At 47.2% G+C, this 25,174-nt stretch overlaps 2 protein-coding genes across 3 annotated transcripts in view; one reads left to right on the forward strand and one right to left on the reverse strand.

Moving 5' to 3' along the window:
* The window catches only part of LOC136019655 (ligand of Numb protein X 2-like), a 29,855-nt gene extending 29,299 nt beyond the window's left edge, over positions 1-556 (forward strand). For both annotated transcript variants that reach the window (XR_010614997.1, XM_065690078.1), the window contains exon 11: positions 302-556. The gene's annotated coding sequence lies outside the window, so the exon portion shown is untranslated. The remainder of the gene's footprint in view (positions 1-301) is intronic.
* On the reverse strand, positions 437-25,174 carry LOC136019657 (pre-mRNA 3'-end-processing factor FIP1-like). Its single transcript, XM_065690079.1, has 16 exons — positions 24,749-25,174; positions 23,963-24,002; positions 20,916-21,000; positions 20,167-20,273; positions 19,055-19,113; positions 17,873-17,983; positions 15,197-15,327; positions 14,300-14,424; positions 12,630-12,735; positions 11,023-11,221; positions 10,634-10,660; positions 7,886-7,943; positions 7,307-7,362; positions 6,007-6,211; positions 3,996-4,154; positions 437-1,068 (listed from the first exon to the last, which is right to left on the reverse strand). Exons 1-16 carry the CDS (start codon positions 24,840-24,842, stop codon positions 936-938), a joined length of 1,695 nt encoding a protein of 564 aa, XP_065546151.1. The 5' UTR covers positions 24,843-25,174; the 3' UTR covers positions 437-935.

A 25,174-nucleotide genomic window follows, 5' to 3' on the forward strand; every position in this document is an offset into this window, starting at 1 on the left:
CTGCTGCTGCTCCCTAAACCCAATACTAAGAGCAAACAAACTCTGGAATGTGGATTTATTGGGCAGTCCAGGGGCAGGAATGTGTTGCAAAGGAGTGTTGGGGATAACCAAAGCAAAGGCCCTAGGGGCAAACTGCGAGGTGGGACTTCACCCTCCCTCCATTTATTCAGCTCAACTCAGGAAAAACAAAAGTAGTGAAATCAAAGGTAATTAAAAGAAACTCATGCTCTTAGTATGGGCCTTCTGTTGATTTCCCACTTGTAGGTGTAAGACATGCCTGACAGACCCATTTCTGCAACAGGTAACAAAAAGCAGCTGGGTTTGAAGTCTCTGCACGCTGTGAGCACACACACGACTTCCTGAAGCCCTCGTCAGAGCAGCCTGGGGCTCCTGCTCCGCCAGGACACGTGGTTCACACAGAGAAGGCAGGAGGTACTTTCAGAGCTATAAAGAGATTTATTTGGGGATGGGACTCTGCACTACTCGAAGCCAGGCTCTAAGCTGGCTCTCAGGATCTAGGTCACACTCTTCTTTGGACAATAAAGTTCAAGTCGCACTCACTGTCCTATTCTTCAGGAAGGAATGATGATGATGACAAAAGAACCACTATAACCTAAACGCGTTAGTTTCAGCTGCAGCCGTCTTCTATCAGAAACCATAGGATCTGATACACCACAGTCCTCCCCAGGGGTGGTCGGGAGGGGCTCAGTGCTCTGTATACTGGAACTGCTGGGTTTTGTTTTGTATCAAAAAAGCAGAACAAAAAAGAAGAGAATTGAGCTGCAGCTCTCACCCGCTGCAGCAGCGGCTCCGCGAACCAGAGTCTGCCTCTTCCCTTGGGAACCACGGAATACAAAATGAACCCCCAGCCCAACACATCCCCAGTGCCACGCTGGTTCAGAGGACAGGTTCCTCCTGAGGGCCGGGGCTGGCGGTCACTCCTTGGCGTCCTGCTCCTCTCCCTCCTGGGCACCGTCCTCGCTGGTCTCCTTCTCCTCTTTGCTGCGCTTGTTCTTTTTGTGCTTGTGGCGCCGGTGACTCTCCCCCTCCTCGCTCTCGTGTTGCTTCCTGGGGTGGGAAGAAAGGGGAGAGGGAGGTCACAGCAGAGCCTGCACTGCCCAGAGACACCCTCACTGACTGCTGCTGTAATGTAGAACCGGAGACATGAGAAGCACCCAGGGCAACACGGTGCCACTGCAGGGGTTATGTGGCTGACCCGATGGTGGCACACGTGGCTGGAGTGAGGGCAGGTGATGCAAACACCGGAGCCGGGTGCTCTGCACCACACGGGGTGGGCAGCACAGACAGGCTGCTGCCAGGCTTCACTCGGGGGTAGTTTTTATGAGGAGATTCTGTGTCCTTCCAGCTCCTGAGGGAGCTCCAACAACTCTGGCACATCTGAAGCTTCAATGTGAAGCACTGAGGCTGCTGAGAGAAAGAAGAGCCCTAAATCTGAGGTGTTTGAAACTTCTGCTCCTCTGAACATCTTGGGGAATCCCAACCGGTTTGTGTTGGAAGGGACCTTAAAGCTCCTCCAGCTCCAACCCCTGCCACAGGCAGGGACCCCTTCCACTGGAGCAGCTTGCTCCAAGCCCCTGTGTCCAACCTGGCCTTGAGCACTGCCAGGGATGGGGCAGCCACAGCTTCTCTGGGCACCCTGTGCCAGCGCCTCCGCACCCTCACAGGGAAGAGCTTCTGCCTAAGAGCTCCTCTCAATCTCCCCTCGGGCAGGTTAAAGCCATTCCCCTTGTCCTGTCCCTACAGGCCCTTGTCCTAAGCCCCTCTCCAGGTTTCCTGCAGCCCCTTTAGGCACTGGAGCTGCTCTCAGGTCTCCCCTTCAGGAGCCTTCTCTTCTCCAGGCTGCCCCAGCCCAGCTCTCTCCGCCTGGCTCCAGAGTAGAGCTGCTCCAGCCCTCGCAGCATCTCTGTGGCCTCCTCTGGACTTGCTAAAGCCCTGGACTAGAGGCAAGAGAGGGGTCAATGCAGGTAGACAGAGGTGTTTCCTAATGAGAAGTAGATCCTGTTTCTACCTCTGCTTACTCGTAAATGACCTGGCACTTCACTGCCTTCATGCTTTAGAACTCCTCTACCCCTCACCCAGACCTGCTGCCTGACAACATCCCCACACTGCGATCAGCCTCCAGCTGCCCTCAGGAAGCAGGAAGTGGGAGCTCTGGTTTTGCTCACTCTGGTTCTTGGCACCTCCTGAGAGGAGATTTTCCGCTGTTTGCTTCTCACAGATGCGTTGTTTCTCCTCACAGCCTGCAAACCACGTGAGCTCTCCCGAGCTGACCGTGGCGCGGAGGGGCAGGATGAAAACACAGCACAGAGCACAGGAGAAGGGGATAAATGTATCCCAGGATAAGTGACCACAGGACAGACAGTGCCGCACGAGTGGGGACACCATCAGGTGTAGACCAATTCTTCCCCCAGCTGGAATACCAGTTCAGCAGCAGACACGTAACTGGCGGAGCCACTGCAGCCTGGAAAGCTCCTGCCTGAAGTGATTTTCTGCCTTGTTTAATAAATGGCTTCAGAGTCATTAAAGGGAAGAAAGAAGTACCACAAAAGGCTGGTGCCTCTCCCCAGCACATCCTCAGCCACCGGTGGACACTGGTTTACGCCTGAGCAATGCAACTGTCCTTTAATACTGGAAACAAGTGTCAGGGATTTCCTTCAGCCAAACTGCAGCAAAACCCTTTCATCTTCCTGCCAGTGCCTTCCCCAGGCTCAGATCTCAAAGCACTTCAAGCAGGGATCCAGTACGCACTCCAAGTGGCCATAAACAAGTATTCCTCCATTTGCTGTAGCTGCAAACACTTCCCATCCTACCCCTTTGAACAAGACAGGGAGCATCTGCGTGTGGTCTGAGGAGCCCAGGAAGTCGCCTCACTCCCACCTTAGGCAGTGGCCCAGTCCTGTAAATGGAGCTCTAGAGCAGATTCTGACCCCACTTTGTGAGCTCCATCCTGCTCATGCAGTCAGGTATCTAAGCTTGACTTCAATTCTGAGTGGAGGAAGTGGAGAAACAACCCTTCAAGCTGTTGGCTTGTTAGTCTGGTATCAGCTCAGCTTCCACGTGTTTTCTATTCAACTTTGATCATGGGCCTGGCCTTTCTTCCCATCCCTTTGTTTCCAGCCCTTCAGCAATCAATCCTTTCTCGAAATCTTATTCATCTCCTTTAGGGTGAGAGCAGCCTTTTACCTCCAGCCATTATGTAGGAGTTTTTCTGATACCCATTTCAAAACAAGGGTAATTACCTACAGAGCTCACAGAATTTCACCTAGAAGGAAGTAAGCTGAAGCACCAAAAACCAAAGAGCAAGTCAGCTCAAGTCATCACCGGGATGTAAACTGACACAGCAGCAGCATCGCCCTAGGCCAGGGGCCAGGCCTGATACTTTGCTAGAACACTCACAGGAAGAGCACCTGGAGCAAATACATTCACTCAAGGAAAGCTGGGATTTTAGGACATCCTGCTCTGTTCCAAGTGATCTTTGTCCAGATCATCACTACTGGAAGCACTGGGCACGGAGCTCTGACAGTGCAGTGCTCAGCCTCCTGCTCCAAGAGGACACTTCAGATTCCAGGCTGAAGCAAGCTCTTCTCTGCACAAGAACACGTTAACACCTACAGCTGACGCTTCTGTTACGGTTTTACATTTACTTTGTGTGTATTCTCTTAACAGCAGGCACTACGCTGCTCTGATGTGATGCTCAGCACAGGTTAACCTCTCCTCTGTCCATCAGTGCTGCAATTTTGCTGGCAGTGACTCAACACCCTGCCAGCTGCCTTACTGACAACACTGAAGCACCAAGGACCCCTCTCCCTGTGCAGACAGTCCTGCCCAGGAGCACTTCCTCCTGCCTGGGCACCACTTCTCAGGACGCCGGTGAGAGCCAGGGTGACAGATCCCCCGAGATCCTCAAGCTTCCTGCCTGCAGCCCAGGTGCGCTCCCATCAGCAGCACAGTCCAACCCTAAGCCAGGTTCTTACCGTCTTGAGGACTTATGCTTGCTGCTCTCGTCCTTGTCGCGGTGCCGGCGCTCCCGGTGCCGGTCCTCCCGCTCCCTGCTGCGGTCTCGGCTCCGGCGGTAGTCGCGCTCGAAGTCGTAGCTGCGCTCCCGGCTGTAGTAGCGGTACCGCTCGTCGTCACTTGGGAAGAGAGGGGAGAAGTGAGGAGGGGAACACAGCCCTTGTGCAGCTGAGCATCAGGAGCCGAGTCCACAGCACTGCAGAGCCCATCCTCACCAACAATCGTCACTGCTCACTCCTGTCACCTCTTACTCCATCGAGAGGCTGAGGTGTTTGTGATGCTCCTGAATAAACCTGTGACAGTGAGCGGCTGCTGCTGATCGAATCCAAGCTGCAACCCAAGCCCTGCCTCTAACCACAGTGAAGTAACGTTCCCCATCTGCCTATTATACAGCTCTTAAGCCCCAACAATAACTATTATCACAGCTTTCTCCCAGCCTCTCAAGGCAAAGGGTTTACAAAATCTCTTCTCTGGATTTGCCAAGGGGGTACCTCAGCAGCACCTGGCCAATCCCTCAGGCATTCTGCCCTCACAATCCTTCTGGAATATGCCCAAGACCTCCAGCTACCTTGGTCCAAACCAAGAGCAAGATGCTCCTCTTGCCATCCTGCCTCTCCTGTTGCTGGATTTTACCTCACAACACTGCTGTCCCAGATAACCTGCAGCTCTTTTGTGTCAGTCTAAGGGACTATTTTCTTCCCTATGAGTTCAAAAACTCCAGCTGTGAGTGCAGCTGACATGATCTTTCTGCCTGTACCTGCTCAAGGCACCTCACTCATTCAACCCATGTACCCAAGGGGCACGATGTACCCTAAACTCAGGTTTACACTCACTACACCTCACAGTCCCTATTCAGCTTCTGAAAGCCAAAATCTAAAGGGTTAAGTCCCACTACAGGAAGCAACATTCAGGCTCTTGAGACAAAGGAAGCAGACTTCCTAACGCTCCTGGAAACAAAGACATTCCAGTATCATCATCCAAGAGCAAAGGACTCTGCGGAGGATGGCTGCTCACCCTGCCCTGGCAGGCAGGAGCCGAGAGGTCAGCGTGCTGGAAACCACCCAGCAATGCTAGCAATGTGCTCAGGGGTGCTCATCACAGGGGGAGCCTGCGCAGGAAGCGTGGGGCTCTGAGCAACACGAACTGCAGCAGGTTTGTCTCCTGTCCTGTTCTGTTCTCCCCCTTCCACCCACAGCACCTGCGAGCTTGCGAGTTAAAGCAAACAGGGGGTTTAGGTGAAGGCTGTCCTATTTGCTCACCCCCGGGGCTGAGAAGCTCCAGGCAGGCAGCACCCCTCTGCTAGGAATGCACATTCTGATCATGTTTTGAATGACTACAGGTATTCCTGAGCCTGAAGCCTGCAAAACACTGACGCTGCCTGTGACAGAACAGGAAAGTGATGGGTTTAGAAAGCATCTTTGCAGGGTACCCTTCACTTTAGCTTCTCCAGATCAACACTGGGAGGCTGAAAGCCAGCAGGGTGGCTGTCTCCAGCACTGCCTGCAGAAAGGCCTGGGTGAGGATTTAGGTTTCATGGTTCACTATTGGGGCATTGCACTCCTTGCCCTGAAAGCCTCTCAGGAGAGCCCAGCAATGCCCCGGTGCCTTGTCCTTTCACTGACAGGTACACTCAGAAGACAAGAAGCAGCAGCTTCTATGGCTGATGGTTCACACTGAGCTGTGAAACACCCAGTGCACAGAGAAGGGCTATTTCATTTACTGGCCTCACATTACAGGTGGGGGAGCAAGTGTAACTGGTTCTGCTGGATTCAAACAAAAACAGCCACAGGAAATCAGCCAGGGACACCGGCTCCCAGTTTGTCCTGTGGTTATGGATCCACCGTATCGCTTCCCAACTTAAACTGCTACAACTATAACCCCATCCCTTGACCAAGCACCGTGTGCTCCAGGGCAAGGCCAGAGCTCCCTGCTGGGACCTGTGAGGAGAAGCGGCTGGATTACAGCACTCACTTGTTGTATTCACTCGTGGTCGGGGTGCGGTCTCGGTCTCTCTCCCGTTCCCGTTCCCTTTCCCGTTCTCGCTCCCGCTCCCTCTCGCGCCTTGAGCCTGAGTATTCCCAATGGCTGCTGCTGGAACTGCTTGTGCCCTTGTCCACCGTCGTCACCCAGGGCGTGTGGGATGTGGAGATGGGTGGGTAGCTGATGAAACCTGAATCTGCAGTGAGAGAGCAGAGTCCTTATTCCAGCATCCTGCCTACCCCTCCCATTCCAGAGACACCCTCTGGAGATACAGCTGAATCCAAGGAGGCAAAAACAACCCAGCTCCCTCTTGTCCTCACTCCCCCTTTTTACTTCCAGCAGTTTGCTCAGGATGTGTGAACACTCATTCCCTAAGGAAGATACAAGCAAGACCTGCAAAACCTCCTCAGCCCCTTACCCTGCACATTCCTGCAAGGACTGTGCACTCCCCTAGCTCCTGCCCAACATAAGCCCTGCTACAGAGGACACACTCTGAGGTCTCCATGGAGAAGAGCTTAAATCCAGCCCTCCCAGACATCCTGGCTTGGAGGCAGAGGTGCTTCTCCCGCTGCTGAGCCATCCTTGCAAGGCCTCACTTCTCACCAGGCACCTTCTTGCCTGAGGGGGCACCTGGGGAGGGCTGGGACACCATCTGCTAATGGAGGATGAAGCCTGGTGAGCCCAGAGCCACCAGCACGGGTGTAAAGGAGACAGCCTGGTGCTGCCTGTGACTCCTCAGCACGGCAAGGAGATGCTGCTCCAAGCAGTGGTCACTAAGGAAGTGGGAGAGAGCATGGGCATTCCCGACAGGGCTGCAACAGGGGAGGAAATCTGCTGGAATCCTGGCACTGCCTCTTCCATTACAAAAGATGACGGAAGCCTGCCTGTGCCTGCAGGCAAGGAAGAGGATACAGAGGGAGAGGAGGGCATTCGAAGCTCAGAGAGGAGATGCAAAGCTGATGGCTCTGCTTGTGGTGAGGGAAGAGGCAGAGAGCGTGAGCAAGTACCTGTGCGAACAAGCACAAGAGCACATTGCTGAGGCACATGGGGAAGCTCCTCTTGTATCTACAGTGAAGTGATCCGAAGCTCAGCACTCAACCACAAAACTGCATTCAGCATTGCTGCAGAACATGCAGCTTTCCAAACACTTCATGCTATGGTCACACCCTGGTGAGTGGGACAGTCTGGGGCACAAGCAAGACCCTAAGGTTAAAGCATCCACGATGTCCACCAGCTTAAGAAAAGCCTGAACTACCAACCACCAGAGAACAGAGGCATTTTCAGTGCTCACCTGCAGAGTTGTAGCCAAACGGAGGTGGCTGCCTGTTGTTGTAGCTGGCTGGCTGGCTTTGGAGAGAGAAAAGGATGTGAGTAACTAACACCAGTGACCCACTGCAGGTGTGTCTGGGCTGCAAGTTTACCCCATGTTTTCCTGAAGGTCTGTGGGACACCCTCATGGGAAACCCAGGGTGTCACTTTGCACTGCAACCATTAGAAATACAGAGGTGCCGCTGCTTTGCCACAGCTTCTAACTCAATTGCTTGATGGGCTTTACCCATCCCTTGTCGATCAGGCAGCCCTCTGGCAAGTAACAGTGCTTACAGGCTACCTGAGGAATCTTCAGGGAAAGCATCTACCAACTACTCTGCACTGGACCTAAGCTCACACCCAGATTTTGTTGATTCCCTCCCATGTCATGAGCATGACAAATGAAGGTGAACGCACAGAGGATTCCCTACGGACTCTGCTCTCACCCCTGCCCCAATCCAAGGCCCGACTGAGAATTCCCAGGCTTTATTTTGGACCTGCCCACCTCCCTTTCTCCCTGTGGAGGAGCTGTGCCCATGGCTCAGCCCAGGTGTGGTCTTACCCATCCAAGGTTGGGATGAGGAGAGCTGGTGGTGGTGCCAGAGGAGGTGGGAACAACCCTAGACAGAGAAGCAGAAGTCATCACAGAGATCTCACAGCCTGCCATGAGGAACAAGACCTCATTGCTAGTTACAGTTAAAAGCAGTTTAAAGCACCCTTTTACCCTAAACAAGGCTGTTTGAAGTGGAACAGTTTTCCTTCAGGGTTGTATCTCCTACCAACATTAAAACCTTACAGCTATGTTGGCTCAGTGGGGTTATGGAGAGAAAAGTAAAAGAAGAACTACCCTCTGTTTTGGCTTACTCATCCTAAGCACAAGATTCATGAAAGACTAAAGATTAACCCTGAGAGCCCTGTGCAAGACAGACACTTCTGGTTCTTGGGATGGAGACACTGCAACTACAGCAGAAGTTTTATTGCTCCATTGGTTAAAATGGGTAGCTCTGTCCCTCAGACAGCACGTAACAGAGTTCACCTGGGTTGGGTTGGTTTTGCAGAAAGCCAATTTTCTGAACACATACACACTCATAAACCCCGAGAGGACACAGCCCCAGCGATGCAGAGCTGTCTGCAAGGGCTGGCACTTTAAAAACAGGCCCAATGTCACACACATGAAGAGCTGTTCATCTCAAGGCAGTATCTTCAAGAAAGCACAATTAAGCAGAAGCTTATGAAGGCCACTTCCAGAAATGGCTTAAGCCTTGGAAGCCAAAGTCCTCAACCTTGGCCAGTCTGGAAGTGAGAAGCATCTGCTGACTGCTCCTAGACTTCTAAAACTTGTACCTGTCACTATAAGCAACCACCACTTCTATAGGCAGTTACCAATGCCAGCAAGAACAGACCAACCACCCACCCACTGGCCTGGCTTTGCATTAGAGTTCCTCTGTTTATTATTAAACAAGAAAAGAAGAGGAAACTGTACTGCTACAAAGGACAGGAGCCATTTACTGAGGGCAGTCACTGAAGCTCCAGGTTTTTTCAAGTCAATGGAGCCTGAGCCAGCACTGTTAATGAAACCATGTCACCAAAATTCATCAGCTCTTACTGTGAACACTAAAATGGGTCAGGAGAACCCCTTCCTACAAGGGTCTCACTGCAAAAAGAAGTGATCTCTAGCCCAGCTAGAGCTGGAAACAAGGTGACGGACATGTCTCACTCTTAGATGCTTTATTTTTTCCTCTCCTTTTCCCAAGATCTTCCGATAAAATGCAATGCCTGAAGCATTTCCAACCCATCTGCTCACCAAGCATAAGCACTTCAAAGTGCTACTGTTAGAACACCTAATTCTAATGGAGGTGGATCATTCTCATAACCATAATTAGCAGGTATCCTCCCTCAACTCCCTTTCCAAGCCCTCACCTCAAGTGGAAGCTCCCTGCCACAGCCTGGTCATTCTGTCCACCCCACCCCTCCCAAACAACTTTACTCTAAATGCACTTGACTAGCAACATCCAGACCAGTTTGCATCCAGTTTCACTACAATACAGTTCCTCTAAATCCAATCTTACTATGAGCAGGTTCCTTCTAGTAGAGCAGTGAAAACCAGCTCTGCAATGTCACTGTACACTGAGAGGAGTCTGGAAAGCGACATTTTAACAAACAGGAATTTTCTGAGGGACAGCACAGCCAGTGCAGGTTTTCCACATTTCCATTTGGGAAGCCCAGGGCAGAACATGAATACAAAAGCATGGACACAAAAGCTGTGAATCAAGTCCAACATGTCTGACACACAGTGAGGATGAGCACAGCAGGTCCAAAGTGCTTTGGGTGTAGACCTTTTGCAAATACATGAACCAAGTAAGAGGGGAGACTGAGATGAGCTCTTAGGCAGAAGCTCTTCCCTGTGAGGGTGCTGAGGCGCTGGCACAGGGTGCCCAGAGAAGCTGTGGCTGCCCCATCCCTGGCAGTATTCAAGGCCAGGTTGGACACAGGGGCTTATGGAGCAAGCTCCTCTAGTGGAAGGGGTCCCTGCTCATGGCAGGGGGTTGGAACTGGATGACCTTTAAGGTCCCTTCAAGCCCAAACCATTCTCTGGTTCTATGATGAGTACACAGTACACCAAGGCCGGACAGCATATCCAACAGTCACCACCAGCCTTGGATTTTCAGATCTATGGCATCTGCTCAGACCCATCACTCCAAAGGTGTGCTACACAAACAGCTAAATTTGTTTTCCTGGGAATAGGCAAAACCTCCAGCTGAAAGAAACTGCAGCCAGAGGAAACTCAGTTTCACAGCAGCTCTGAATTAGTGGGGACCTTTACTTATGCACAAGATTGGCTGTTACATTTCTCTATTAGTATTCACCATCTCTGCTGCACAGCAGGGAGCAAAGGCTTTGATGGAAATAACATTTATTCTGCTCAGTCTCACGCTCCAAATTCCTCCACAAAAGCACCAATCTGTCACTCAAACTTTCGCTGTGCAAATGTCATAACAAGAACTAAAACATTTCAGATCTCAGTAAATGGCTTCAGTGCCATCTGAAGCTCTCCATTTCACTTTCTAGATTAGTCTTCAGAGACACACTGAGCAAGTGTTAAGAAGTCCTACAGATGATTATTTAGCTACAGAATACAAGATAAGCTGCTCAAGTTAAATTCTGCACTGGAGTTTATTAGCCTTAAACTAACTGTGCTCTAAAATGAGTCTTGGTGTCATCCCAGCTCGTGTTTCTTAATCTAATGCTCAGACAGAGCCATCTGGGTGCTCAACATCACTGCTGTTATCAAGAGCAAATCAGCACCTACCTGGAATAGGCCCGGGCGGTGGAAGACCTATGGAAACAAAGAAGCAGAACCAGTGAGGACAGCAGGTAAAGCATGTCATTGCTCTCCCTCAAACTAAACTTAAAAGCACTCTCTGGAATAAAACTCACATACCTGAGCAAACAGACCAGCACAAAAAGTGGTGCTATTAAGCAGTAATTAGCCATTAGCTGTCACTTAAAGTATTTAAGGGCAAATGTTAAGACAGGCTGATAGAGACACTGAACAAAGACTGGCCAGGTCTAAGGACCTGTTACTTGACTGCTCAACTGTCCTACAGCATTTAACAATTACCCCTTCGCTTTGCTCCAAGCCTGGGATGCCCTAACTCGCAGCCTCAGACTGCCATATGCTGCTATGCAAACGCATACCTGGAGGATGCAGGGGAGGTGGAACAGAAGTAACTGGTGGAGGAGGGTGGAGGAAGTGTGGTGGAGGTGGCCCAGCCAGCGGAGGAGGCGGTGGGCCCGCTGGTGGTGCAAACGGCTGCTGCTGAGGCGGCTGTTGGGGCTGTGATGGCTGCTGGGGCTGCTGGGGGGGTTGTGGCTTACTCCCGTGGTCTCCAAGCACCTGAGAAGGCAAAGCAATGAGAAGAGATCGTTTAGTCTTGCTCCTAGCTAGGACCTTGCTGTGCTGGCATAAAGAGAGTGTATCACCAAAACCGGCAGCACTGTCATACCTCAGAAGACCAGGCTGTGCTATACCCAGCAGATAACATATTTGGGGAGGAAGAAAGGTTGATCAAGGCAATCAACATGCTTAGCAAGGGATCTTCTACACAGAACAGCAGAGACTAGAGTCTAGCTCAATACACAACTGTGCAAAAGACAGCCGACAGGTATGAACATATGGGCACCTTCTGTTCGCAGGAACTGCCACTGATACAGGCTTCGGATTGAGAGCTGCCTTATTTGATGGTTTTATCCCAGTTTATTTCTCCTGAGGGCAGCAAGAACCATTGATTCATAGAATGGTTTGGGTTAAGCCAAATTCTGCTCTACACTGGAAGTCAGCGGAAGACTGGATTCATATCTGTCTGACAAGAGGTCACATATGGAATGATCAATACACAGAGATACCAGAATGACCTGGAAATGACAGGTAGCCATGCTTGTAAGTGGGAAGAACAACAACATTTTCCCAGCAAATTCTCTCTTAGGCAAACTCTTTTTGGAGCCATTGCTGGCAAAATTCAGAGAACTGACTATGAAAAAAATAAACAGACCACAAACCCACTGTAAAAACAAGCCCAGGAATCGTGTCTAGATAGGGGAGAAGTTCCATATGTGGGGCTTTTGGTGAGTTAGGAGTGGTTGGCAGGAGGAAGGTGGTTAAGAGAAGAGCTCTCAATACATGGTCCTCAAATGATACACATAGCATCTTCCTACCGAGAAGCTAATCAGAACATTCTGGTCATACACTGGACACGCAAGATCAGAACTGGGTCCAGTTTTAAACCCCAGGTTTTTATTTCTTACAAAGGACAAGATCCAGTAACACAGGCCCCCCCTAAGTCTGAAGCATGGGCTGCATCTAATGATGCTCATACCAAATGTTACTTCAAAGTCAAAAGAAACGCAAGCCCCAAGCAGAAGTTGTCCATTGCAGAACTGGAGCTTCCAACCCAACAGTGAAAGGGAGTAATCCATGTAAGAGCCTCGCAGCTACGCACCCCGAGAAATAATTTGGGAGAGCTGATGGGAAAAGGAATTACCACTGGATGGGAAAAGGAATTACTCTGGCATAACCATGCAGACGGGCAGGTGAGTCTTAAAGGACAATCCCTAGCTCCTAGTAAGATAAAGCTTTTAACACAAAGTTAATTCAACCTGCAGAAGGGAATGATGCATGCATATGCCATGATATGGTTCATACACTACCTCCTGCTTTGCAGACGGCAACTGCAACAAGGGAGGTCAGGAATACACAGACATTTGCTCAGTGTTCACTACAAGTGCAATAAAGCCAAGACATTTACCTGGATTGGGTTTTCCTCAGAGGCATGTTTATCACGGCGCCTTCCTTCTACTCTCCTGATTGTGCCAGCCTGGCCACCGATCACATCAATCGTCCCACCCAGCTTCCTGGTACAAAGCAGATGCATCTTTTTAGGCTCAAAGACATAAGAAGGAGCAATTTTCCCTACTATTGGACAGATTCATCTCCTACATTCTTTTCCACCAGGGAAAAATGTGCAGAAGGAGCATTCAAATTGCACAAGTCCCTGCTCACTCCTGGGGGAAGAACATTTTTGTAGGAGCTCGTTGTAAGGTCATCACAAGAAAAAGTTTCTGAGAGAGAGGAGCACCTGCTCCTTAAGTTTAAATATCCTTCATCCGATATTTAGGCAACATTTGATTTGTCCAAGTACAGCCTTAAGGCATTTTCCTGCAGTCAGGATAGAAAAATATCAGCACTTTTCCAAGTTAGACAGCAGAATTTTCTGTGTCACTAGGAAATTCAGCCAAAGTGGATATAAAAATGCTGGCTGGTTAGAGAGAGAGTTTTCTCACTGAAATCTACTCACTTTGAGGGAAAAAACCCCAACCAAACAACTCGTTGCTAAGCCCATGGTTCTGATTCCGCTGTGGTTTACAAAGATACTTGACCTGATCCTGACCAAAAGCTGCTGCAGGAGCAGAATCTTGTGTGTCAGTACTTTTAAGACCAGACTGCAAGTTAAAATGACAAACATTGTACAGTTACAACAGCAACAACTTGTTCTGCAGTGGTCTTTTCCAAAACCTCATGATATATACATAAGAGCTATAAAGAAATCTAACTGAATTTATGGCACTGTGAAGGGGGGAGAAATGCCAAAGTGCTCAGATGCAGAGACTAAGTACAGATTTAAAGCTTATAGCTGAAACATAGAGTTGTTTCTCTTCTCAAACTGGGACACTGGAATACAAAATCATTTCTGCCAGACAGGTGTGCAAAAGATGTAATGTGAATAAAGCAACATATGTAATGAAAATAAAGCAATAGCAACTCCCAGATCTACTAAAGCTTTGCCTCTTCTGGTTTCACACAGCTTTGTTTTAACAAAGCTTTTGATAAAACCCTACCAACCTCACCAGGTCAAAGAGGCTTCCCAGCAGAGGCTGCCAGTCAACTGACTCAGTTGTTTTGCTTTGTCCAGCCTTGTGGCTCCTCTCTCTCAGTGGAGAACATAACTAATCAGCATGCACCAAGCAGCATAGCACACAGGTTAGAAACCAATAGCTTCTGTCAGCAGCTGCCAAACACGTAATCCACTTCCACTTAAGGAGGCAAAGATTAACATTGTGGGAGTAAGAATAAGCCAAGTAAGCACAAGCAGCAGCAACGTGAGCCCTAAAAGCTGAGGGATTTCCCTTGGCTTTTTGACTCCCAGAGATGTCCCTTCAGATGGGAAACACTCTTTCCTCCCTGTACAGCAGTACACTGAGGATATCATCAAGGAGAAGTAAATGGGTAGGTAAGAGTTGTACAACCCTCAGGAGAGCACTGCTCAAGACCATAGTTAATGAGTGACCACCGTAGCTTCCTGTAGAGTTTAAAAGCTTGTTTCAGGCTTGAAGAGATTCAGATATGGCCCAAGTAGATCCCAGCCACCCCTATGAAGAACATAGTGCACCCAGGCATTAGGTCTGCACCATCTCTTACCTATTAGGAGGAGGCCCAGCCTTCATGCGTCCTCCCACCAGAGCCAAGAAGTCTGTTTTGAATTCTGTTTTGATGATGTTGTTTTCCACTTCTTTTTCAGCATTTCCTGTTCTTCCTTGCTGAACCTATGGAAGGCAGTATGTAACACAGGTTTAATGCCTCTACTTTCAACTGAATCAGCATCAGAGATTAATCTACTGCAAAGGAAAAGGGCTCCCCCAAGGAATAATTACAGGGCTCTTGCGAACAAGCAACCCATTCTGCAGTCAAGGTTGCAGATACTGCTGTAACCTGGCTGGCTACTCCAGCCTCAGCCCGCTGTCCACTGTCTCCCATTATAAGTCCAAAAGTTTAATAAGCTCACAGCCCTTTCCATTTAGTCCTTAACTCAAAACTGGAAACACTAATATTCACTGTATGGAGCAGCAAGTATGAACTCCTTGGCTGAAGTTCTGATTAACAGCTGCTGGCCACCTGCTGGGACTTCTGCAAAGGTTGATGGCCAAAGCAGTCCCCAAACACAAAAGGCAGCCACACAACTGCAACAAGTAAAACAGCCATGGATGCCCACATCCCTCTCTGCACTTCCCACATCCACATCTGTCTTCTAACCAGACACCCCCTTAGCAGGGTAGCCTCAAAGTCAACTGGAAATTCACTCAAGTCTTGCTCCTGCAGTGGTTCAAACCTGCCAAGCAGATGGAACTGTTTGTTCCACAGAGAAAAGATTTTTAGCAGAGAGATTTCAACTTTATATATATATTTTTGTATTTCTCATCAATGAAAAGGAACACAGAACAGTTACGGTATTTTCTGTTCCTACACTCTCATCTCTGTGATTACAATAAAAAGCCCCAGTTTTATTGTAGCCATATGCAGGAGTAACTCATCACCTACCGTGATCTTGTTTTCAGTGCTGATGGGAGGAGCAGGATCCAGTCCAAGCTGAAGCCGTCGCTGCTTTTCACAATATGCTTTCCACGTTTCTTCGTTGAATCCATAATTAAAGTAATCAGAAAGATCAGCACCTGGCAAAGGGAGCAGAGGTCAACACAGGGATTCCAGTAGAGCTACATTGTCAAATTGTCCTTCAACTGCTTAAATTAAGCATTAAGAAAATAGAAATCTTCCAGAGAGCAGAGCTTACTCTGCTTCATCCTGTTAGAAAGCCTCGGTGTGCCACAGATGGCTGCATCTGTCAGTGGGAGGGTGAACACAGCCAGAACAGCAGCAGGACCATCTGGGACACAGAACACAGCACCTCTACATGCTAGTAACAGTGACGACGCTTAAAACCACTTATCCACCAACTGGATTTTTTAAGACTGGTTTCTTGCAATTGTCCAAATAGTTGAGTGCTGGGTAGAGCATAGGAATGATGATTCCAGCCACCACCACCAAAATGGGATGGTGCCACAGAACCTTTTCTTGGTAGAGCTAAGTCAACAAATTCTGCTCCTGACTGTCACTGCCTGTGCTACTTTGAGAAGAGATTCTGGGACTCACCCATGTCATGACACAGGGCTGAAGTGGAAGTTTTTTATGGATACCTCTCAGACTACAGAATTATAGAGCAGTAAGGATCCTGCCTCTAGCATTCCAACACTGTTATCTTACTCTTTCTAAGATTGTTGTCTTTCCTTGACAGTCCTCTGTGAAATGTGCCAATTCAGCAGGAGCAGTTCTGAGTAACAGAGGTGGCCACAAACTGCTTGCCAGGAAAACATTGATACAGAGGAAAAAACATAGCTGCAGCTCCCCCTGTAAGGCACATCTCACAACAAGAAACATTACAAAGCATCTCCTAACCCTGCTCAGATGTCCCTCAAATATCCCCCTCACAGAGGTATTCCCAGACAGACCAATCCTAAACCAAGGAGCTGCTAGGTAAGGGCTAAGCAAAACAGTTTCCCCATGTTGAGCTTGAATCTGTACAGTGAGGTTTAAGTTTATGTTCTAGGCAGGCCTAGAACAACTCTTCCTGTTGTACCACCCAAACATGCAAATTGCAAGAACACAGACTCAGCAATGTGACATTTACATATCTATTTTATCAGCCTATATTTCAACCCTGTATCAGTTCTTCCACACTTCTTCCTCTCCTCACTTTAAAGAGATACCAACTTACTGAACAATTAACTATGAAGGATATAAACCTGAAAGGCTGTTGAGTAACAAGCTACTTATCATCAAAAGCAAACTTACAAGCCACACACCTCTGCAGACATCTTCCTTCTGTTTGGACTTACATTGTTTTAAGGCTAGCTGCCTTCAGTTTGGTCCAGGGATGTCAGCATGACCATAATGACTTCCTTGCTTCATCTCTGAAGTTCCTGTAATTATTTTCCCTCTGACTTACTTTCTTCCTAGCCCCCTCTTTCTCACTTCACTCTCCATGGGAAATCCCCTGCAGAAGAAAGGCTACATTTCCTATTATGTCTGTAGTAGCTACTAATCACCACAGAGTGCTTCAGTGCTGGTCTGATACCATGATATGTCAATGCAGTTATTAGCACTGTTTCACACTCCAATACCCTTCATTTCAGGTAGTCAAGAGATACCAAAACCACACCACAGCCTTACAAAAGCACTACTTAGTTAGCATAGCAATATTTCTGAATGACAAATAAAGACCAGGGGCTGGTTAGAAGAATTATTTCTGCAAAGGGGCAAGTGGAATTTTAGTTTCAGTTAACATTTTATCATGGCACGTTTTAGGAGAGTAGCACAGCAAAAATCTGGATCTCTTTGGTTCCTTCATTTACTTTTGTACCAAATTCAAATCAAAACCAGAAGTTTACTTGTAGCACCCTACAGCTGTCATGCAAGAGTCACTTCTGCATAGGTATCTCCCTAACACTAATCAGGAAAAGAGACCCTGTACATATTAAAACCCACTGTGCAAAACACTATTTATCTGGACACAGTCTAAATAATACTGTCCAGAAGAAGTAAGTGGGAACTGCTCACTCACTCCTATGCACCTGGGGGCAGAATCTAGGAAGAATTAGGCAATGCTGCTTTTCTAAAAGAAAAATCCTAGCCTTTCATGTCAAAGCAGCATTTCCCTTCCTTTTATTCAACTGTTTGCAGCAGAGGAATTCAACACAGACAGACGGCTTTCCTATCATGACATGTGCTCACTGAGCTTGGCCACAGTGAGACAGAATAACCAAGGTACTGCATATGAAAAGGAGTCCACACATCATCAACAGCCAAATCCTGATCCTACTCAATTGACTTTCAGGCCCAACAAACATTATCCTATCACTATCAGTGCAATGTTTGCTGGAAGTAGGGAATTAATAAAACAGAACATTATAAAAAATAGTCCTTCCCTTTAGGGAAGTTAAATTAATAGAGCAAATAAAAACAAATTTCAGTAGAAGCATGGCTGGCTCAGTCCGTAAATGTCACTGATAGCCTCGACAGGCATCAGAGGCTAAGCAATGGCCATTGCTCCAATTTCTTTATTCCCCGGCAGCAATAACTGGACAACAATTACACGTGAAATTCAACAGAGACCACTAAAACTGCAGAAAACATTTACCAACAGAAACTGTGAAGCCCCACCTGGTTTCCTCCATGGTTTGTCTTCAAATGAATCTAAATCCACTTCGATAACAGGCAATCCGTTTATGTTCCCTGCAGCATCTAAGTCAATACCTTTGGGCTGCAACTTGGCTTTGGAAAGAGAGAGAAACTGTTACTATTTTTAATGCAATGCCTTTAATCCACTCATTTGCTGAGCAAATTATTCCAGTCAAAAATAAAGCACTACTGTGAATTCATTTCTGGCTTCATAGCACGGAGGTAACCGCGAGCAACTCTTTAATAACAATTACTTCAGTCACTTTATAAATAAAGAGCCAGGGTGTACAGCACTTGCAGCTGAGCAGCAGGGAAATAATTCAACTCAAATTGGTCCTACAGACAAATGCAGTGAATTACTAGAGCATCAAATACACCAAATTTATCCCAAATGAAAATTAATTATTTTTCTCTTCTGGCAAAATATTTATTTTTCTCTTCCCAAGATTTTCTCCTAACAACAGACTTTTCCAGGATTAGTTTGAAATGGATCCTGTACTAACTGGAGTCAGCAGAAATCTCTTAGGTACACAGTCTTGAAGGGGAATTTGTTCTTATTTTCTCAATCAGAAGGTAAGTCATTTGCATGAAGAAATTAATGGAAGGCAGTACGCGAAGCCCGTGGAAGGCCAGTCTCAGATATGAGGAAGGATGGAATCAAAGTCTTGATATACAGTATAAACTTGACTGAACGGTGGGGAAGATTTCATTTGCAGGATTACATAGAGCTGATACTGAAGAGTCTATTTCTTTTAGTATCTTACACTGCAAGTGGCTCCATATACTGACCATAGAGTTAAAGTTCTCCGGGCCATTTAGAATGTTTGGCTCCAGTGCAACAATATAGTTCAGAAACATTCTGTCTTTCTACTACAAAAGTAATAATCAGTGTATTTTTTCTAGTTTAAATAGAATTCCAATCAGCCTGTTCAGTGATTAAATCACTGTAATTAAAGTAATTAAATCATTCCAGTGCTCCCTGCACCCTCAGACTGTCCCAGAAGTGCTTATCTTTAGGAAAAGCACTTACTATTGCTAATATAAATAAGATGCACTAATTCTATACCCTTCCAAACAGAAACCAAGACTTGCAGCTGCTCCAGCCGTCAGTGCCAGATAAGTGAAAATATTGTAAGAGGTGAAGGATAAAAACAAGAGCAATACCTGAAGCAGATGCTCCATAGCCTCTACCCGTTTTCAAGTTTAGATTCATAGGAGTTCCCCTATATGGAAAACAATCACTACATTGGTATTTGAATAAATTACTTGCTTGTTTTCATACAAAGTATATTCGAGCCCTGACAACTTTCAGAAGACACTTAGTTCACTTGGGTTTATCATGCGTTTAGTACTAAGTCTCAACATGTTAAAAGTAAAATTCAATTTCCATGTAAGTTTCTCTAAGCCTACAGAAACCAGCAAATGTATTTACTGATGGACCAGAAAACATAAGAGGATTGTCTTGAACATGAAGGGAAAGGTTATTTCTAGGAGTTGCAGTTTCCATTCTGTCCAGGAACGTACTTAGTGTTTAAGTGAACAGCATGGAAATCACAGCTGCACATAGATCACAGAATGAGGAGAGAAAGATAGAAGCAGCAGATTTCAAAGGGGATGTCTGCAAAATCTAGTGAGCTGCTAAGAGATGGAGCACTGCTGTTGAGAGCAACCTATCAGGCTGAAACCACTGCTCCAAGAGAAGGAAATTATCAATAAAGTGGAAAAGTCAGAATATGCTGCAAAGCACACGTAAGCCATTTCCTCAAGAGGAAGGCTGCTAGCAGCAAGCAAAAGTGCTGTCCTATTATTTTTATTCAGTGCAAGTGAGGTAGAGTTTTAAGTCAGTGACATAATTTCCTGGTTCACAAATCCAGCCTCACCATTTCTGAAGTATGAAAAATCAGAAAGCTGAAAACCAGTGACTTCACAGCTTATGCAAATTCTTACCAAGGCAGATTTGGGTTCTTGACCTTTTCACAGAGGAGGAGTTAATTGCAACATCCCACTTTTGATTTCACCCAATAAAGCACAGTAATTTTTCAGTTAATTTTCCAACAGCAGACCCATAAATTATCATTCCTATTTTACAGTTGGATTCTCCAGCCAGCAGTTGCAGGACAGAGCTGTCCACCAGCTTCTAACCCCATTCTGGTGTCTCAGCAGTTACTCACATATCTCCCAGGAGACAGATCAGCTCTCATCCCTGCTTTCAATCCCAATCAATGCACTAGAGCTACCTCAGATCAAACCCCAACACCATTATCAGCAACACGTACATGTACGATGGTGCTCCCGTTTTAATGTTGCCAATAGTAACCTTCACGTCATCATCATCACTGTCACTATCACTGTCATCTTCTTCATCTTCACCACTTGGAAGGGCCTAGCAACAATGAAAACACACAGGAGCTCATCAAAACACAATACTGATCAATTCCCTGGGACAGTAAGACCAATCTTTGCAAAGCTCCTATGATGAAGGTCCCTTAGAAAGAGTGATTCTGATATAAAGATACAAATTTCTGTTGCACTCTGAGGTTATACAAAGCTCTCTCTGGAGGCAAAAACCAGAGAAAGAGGCAGTGGAAGAGCAAGCCTCTTCCTATCCTTTCAACTCAGACCCACTAGAATGCATTTTGAAAGGTCTGAGCCTGAATCAAAACTGATTCCCAGCACTTTGGGCTTTCTATCCCAGTGTTTCCCGTATTTACTGACCCTCAAGAAGTCATACTGAATATTGAGCTGAAGGTAAAATCATGTTCTGCTTTTCCTACCAGCCCTCAGCACCTCATCTGCCTCTTCAGTGGACACAAGCAATACCTGGATGAGGGCTCACTGCCCACTACATAAAGTAGGCTGAGAAGAGAAGCCTGGTGCTGTAGTTAGCATTGGGAACTATCAGTACACTCCTACAGTACAAATGTAGTGTATTAGGCAGTACCAGCATCTTTACACTTACATCATTCTATCCATGGGCATTAAGCACAAAAATAACTGTGTCTACCACTTGCAGTGGAACACTTACATGTTGTGAGATCTCTCGGTCTTCATTGCTGACAGGCCGGTTCTCCTGAGGAGCATCTTGCAATGGATGGGAAGACTCTGTGTGTCTGGTAAACGTGATAGATAGGAGAAAGTGGGTAAGACCAATCTAGAGGTTCACCTACAAACATTTCTAAAGCGTTCGTCCAGATTACTTTCATATAATGGCTTTATTCACGTAGTGTGTTTATTCTGCTGGCAGCCAGCTCAACTGTATGACAAAAAATTAATCATCCTTGCTTGGCTTTGCGTTTTGTTGAAAAGAAGCAGTTTAGTGCTTCCCAAAAGCCTGACAAACAGTGTGGGCTGCCTAGCGAAACACCACTCTGTGGCTAATACAGAAGTAGCAGCTGGAATAGCTTTCAGCTTTGGTTTGGCACAGTCATAGAATGGTTTGGATTCTAAGAGACCTTGAAGCTCATCTAGTTCAACCTCCCTGCCATGGGCAGGGACACCCTCCACTAAATCGCATTGCTCCAAGCCCCATCCAATCTGGCCTTAGGAACATAATAAGCAAAACTTCACCTTGTCCTTAATGATGCTAATAATTGTACATATATTTACTAAGCAGCAAAGGCATCTGTCCTGTAGAAATTAAGGAAAAAGTGGTTTTAGTGTTCTACAAAAAGCTTACATTAATGAGTAGTTACATTTCAAAGAAGACAGGTAATTATCCACCCAATCTTCCCACTCATTACAAATTAGTCCTAATGCAACAATGGTCAGGTTGAGATTTACCTCCAATTAAAGTCTGTATAAATGTTAACACTGTTTATTGCATTAGCCAAGCAAGAAAGTCAAACTGGTATTCCAGAAACGAGTATGCCATGTTACAACACTGAAATACAAAGAGACATCATTTTTCTCTAATGTTGTAAGTAAAACCTAGCAGAACTCCAAAATAATTCCAGCTTTTCCAAACAGACCATTAGAACAGCCCACGCCCAGGAAACCCAATTCCCCACCAGCACTTTCTGGAGACATCGCTATTGATTTAAAACCCCATGTCGCCTACTAAACATACAGAAGATTATCTTCAAAAAGAAACGTATGTAACTACTAACAGAATCCGAACACTGTTCAGATTAAAGCCATTTCAGAGGTGGCAGGGAAGGAGACACCAAACAAGTAAGCTGAAAGATCACACAAGTGCAACTCAGAAAGCAGTTACTGAGCATAAAAAGAACAAACAATGTGAGCAGTTACTGAAGCTCCCCTATTAGAAAAGCCCCATATATAAAGAAATTCAACAATAAAGCAAGGATCAGAAACAATGAGTGAAGGTTGGGCAGCCAACCAAGGAAGCACAGGTCCCAATGTCCCCAAGTTCCTGAGGTGACACCTGAAGACACACTAAGTTATTAAAAGGAGCCAAGGTGTCTACGGGAAAATCATCCTCTAAAAGTATTCCAAAGCTGCAGACATAAGCTATTACACAGGGGTCAGAAGATGCAGCGCTGGAGAAAACTTCACAGGTGGCTCCAAAACCCTTTGCATTTTGTTTGCCAAATCCAAGCAACTCGTAACACTGACCTCAACCCCAGGAATTTTCTTTAGAATCCCAGATGACTGAATTAAGGCAGAGTGACAAGAATTACCTTCAAGTCACATGAAGCATCTGTGGGTGTGCATTAAAATGTATGAATTGGAGTTCAAATAAACATTTGCTAAGGCTTTCCCTAACCTGTTTGCTTCCCAGGAATGAGCAATCTGACACATCCACAGCCATCAGCTGCATGCAAAAAAATGTCACAGCTATTTCATTTCCCCAGAACACCAACTTAACCCTGTACACTGCTGACATAACAGCATCCTGCACAGGCTGCCTGTATTTAATGCATCCTTTAGGCTAAGGAATGTCAACGGAGAGAGACAAATACTCCAGGCAAGACAGCAATGTATCCCTGGAGCTGCAGCCATGGACAATTTAGCAAACTAAGAGTTCATTTTCTTAAAACACCCCACAGCTCTTCATTTAGGAAGATTCTCATGCAACAAAGAAGGGGAAAAAAGAGAAAGGGAAAGAAAAAGAGCACTGGCACAAGCACTAACAGTTTTCCTTCACATATCTTGCAGTTACTGCGACAGTTACTGGAAATTCAATTTTTAATCCTGCTGATAAAGTAAATTTACATTCAGATAAAAGTGACAGCAATAGATTTATGCAAGCTAGCAGTAAATTTCTATCTAAGCTAAAAGTTGTTCCTTCTCACAAAGCCCATTTGATGTTTTAGGCACCAATTTACCATGTTTTTTGGTTTAGATACTTACACCAGAAGTAGGACATTATCCGTTACAACCTCAGAAATTCCAGATACTGAATTCAAAATGACCTTAAATGACAATAAACAAACTGAACTTTTGAAGGTGCTGAGCACACAGAGATCCAGTGAAGACCAAGTCCTCTGAAAGCCATGTTACATTTAAAAATTGGAAACATTATATTCCTGCTGAGATAAAACTCTGCGGATGCACAACACACAGTTACAACTATAGGGGAATCCTGATCAACAACAGACAGTACTTTCCATATACAGAAAGCAAAATGGATCACTGAGTTCCCAATGCCTTGATCTGAAAGCCTGACCCAAACCACATAGTTCATAGACCCCATATGATGATTTGGTTGTGACAGGATTTTAACCTGCCTGAAGAATTTTAGCTTTGCCAGGCTAAAGCACAAGCTACAGTTTTACCAATGCCAGGCCAGCCCAAAGGCCAAATCTCAAGGCACCATTTTTTCCCAGAGAATTAACTGGAAATCAGATCTGATTTAAAACTAATAGGGGAGAGGGAGAAAAGGGGATTAAAAGTCAGTTTTAAGTCAACTCCAGTTCACCTTCTAAATCCATAAATGCTGTGCCAGCCTGAGCATGGCAGCTGGGGGTGACCCCACTGGATAAGAAACGAAGAGACTGCAGCTTCTGGCAACAGCATCAGTGTAAAGCATTCCCAAAGCTATGCTTAAACATGGCTTGATCTTCTCTGCAGCATGGATCACTATAATGCATAAACAGCCTCCAGACTCACCCAGAAATTGGTCCATCTTCTTGCTTACCAGTGGTGTCATCTGCAAAAACAGTAACAATAATAAAAAATAAACTTATTCAAGTGAAAAAAAAAGCCAAATTTAAGCACGAAATGCATCACAGCCACAGAAATACCTAGTAGTGCCAAGGCACTATAACCCCAATGTTCTCTTTTCAATGAGGTTCCACTAGAAATGGAGCAACTAAAAAGCCACAACAAAACCAATAACCAGAACCTCCTGCAGAAGTGAAGTATCACACCACTGACACACAATGCAACTCAAAATACACATCCAGAGTCTCAGAGCAGAAGGAATAAAGGCAAACATCAGTAAGGGACATCTGGGAAGGTCTTTATATAGACATTTAACATGCCACAGGGAAGAAGGAACGTCAAAGCAGTCAGTTGGAAAGCCTATGAGGGGACAAAGACGTGTAAATAAAGTCCTCCGCTTCTCCCTAGAGACACACACACACACAGACAGAGCCCAGGGCAGCCCGCGGGTTCACCTGCATCAACCGGGCTAACAGCGTTTGGATGATGAGGAAACCGCGCTTGTAACAAAGCGCCGCATCCACCTCTTTGCCTCGCAGGGTTGTTAAAAGCACAATACCCCTCCCTCTCCCTCCAAACCCGCAGCCAACAGCCCAGGGTAGCTCCGGCCCCGCACACCGCCCAGGTGGGGCCGAGGCGGCTCCCGAGGCGGGGCCGGGCGCTCCGCGTTGCCCCCCACCCCCCCGGGCCGGGGCGCGGCCTGGCTGCGCGGCCGGGGGCGGCAGTACCTACCGCCGTAGAGCCAGTGCTCCTCGTCCTCCTCCGCCTCCAGCGGTGCCGCGCCCGGCACGGCGCCAGCCGCCGGCGGCTCCAGCTCGGTGGCCATGGCTGCGGGGCTGAGGGGAGCGGGGCGCCCGCAGCAGGAGGAGGAGGAGGAGGAGGAGGAGAAGCGGCGGCGGCCGCCGGGGCCCCGCTAGGCTCCCGCCGGGGCCTGAGGCGAGGCGCGCATCCGCTGCGGGGAGGTCCGCAGCCACCGGGCCGGCCGAGGGCTTGGCTAGCGCGCCGCCATTGCTCCTTCTTTGGTCCTGCGGGCGGGAGCGGTGTGAGGGAGGGAGACTGAGCCCCCCCGGCACCGGAGTGCCGCCCGCCCCGCCGCTACAAAAGGCGCCGAGCACCGGGCCCTGGGCGACGGCCCCGGCGCAAGCGGCGGCGCATGCG

This window comes from Lathamus discolor, chromosome 9 (genome assembly GCF_037157495.1).
Source record: "Lathamus discolor isolate bLatDis1 chromosome 9, bLatDis1.hap1, whole genome shotgun sequence".
Lineage (NCBI taxonomy): Eukaryota > Metazoa > Chordata > Aves > Psittaciformes > Psittacidae > Lathamus > Lathamus discolor.

Coding starts and splice junctions, on each gene's coding strand:
- LOC136019657 (XM_065690079.1), bottom strand. CDS start 24,842: ATGGCCACCGAGCTGGAGCCGCCGGCGGCTGGCGCCGTGCCGGGCGCG. Junction 15,328..17,872: donor CAAACCATGGAGGAAACCAG/GTGGGGCTTCAC, acceptor TCCCTTTGCCAG/GTGCTGATCTTTCTGATTAC. Junction 6,212..7,306: donor GTTTGGCTACAACTCTGCAG/GTGAGCACTGAA, acceptor CTCTCACTGCAG/ATTCAGGTTTCATCAGCTAC.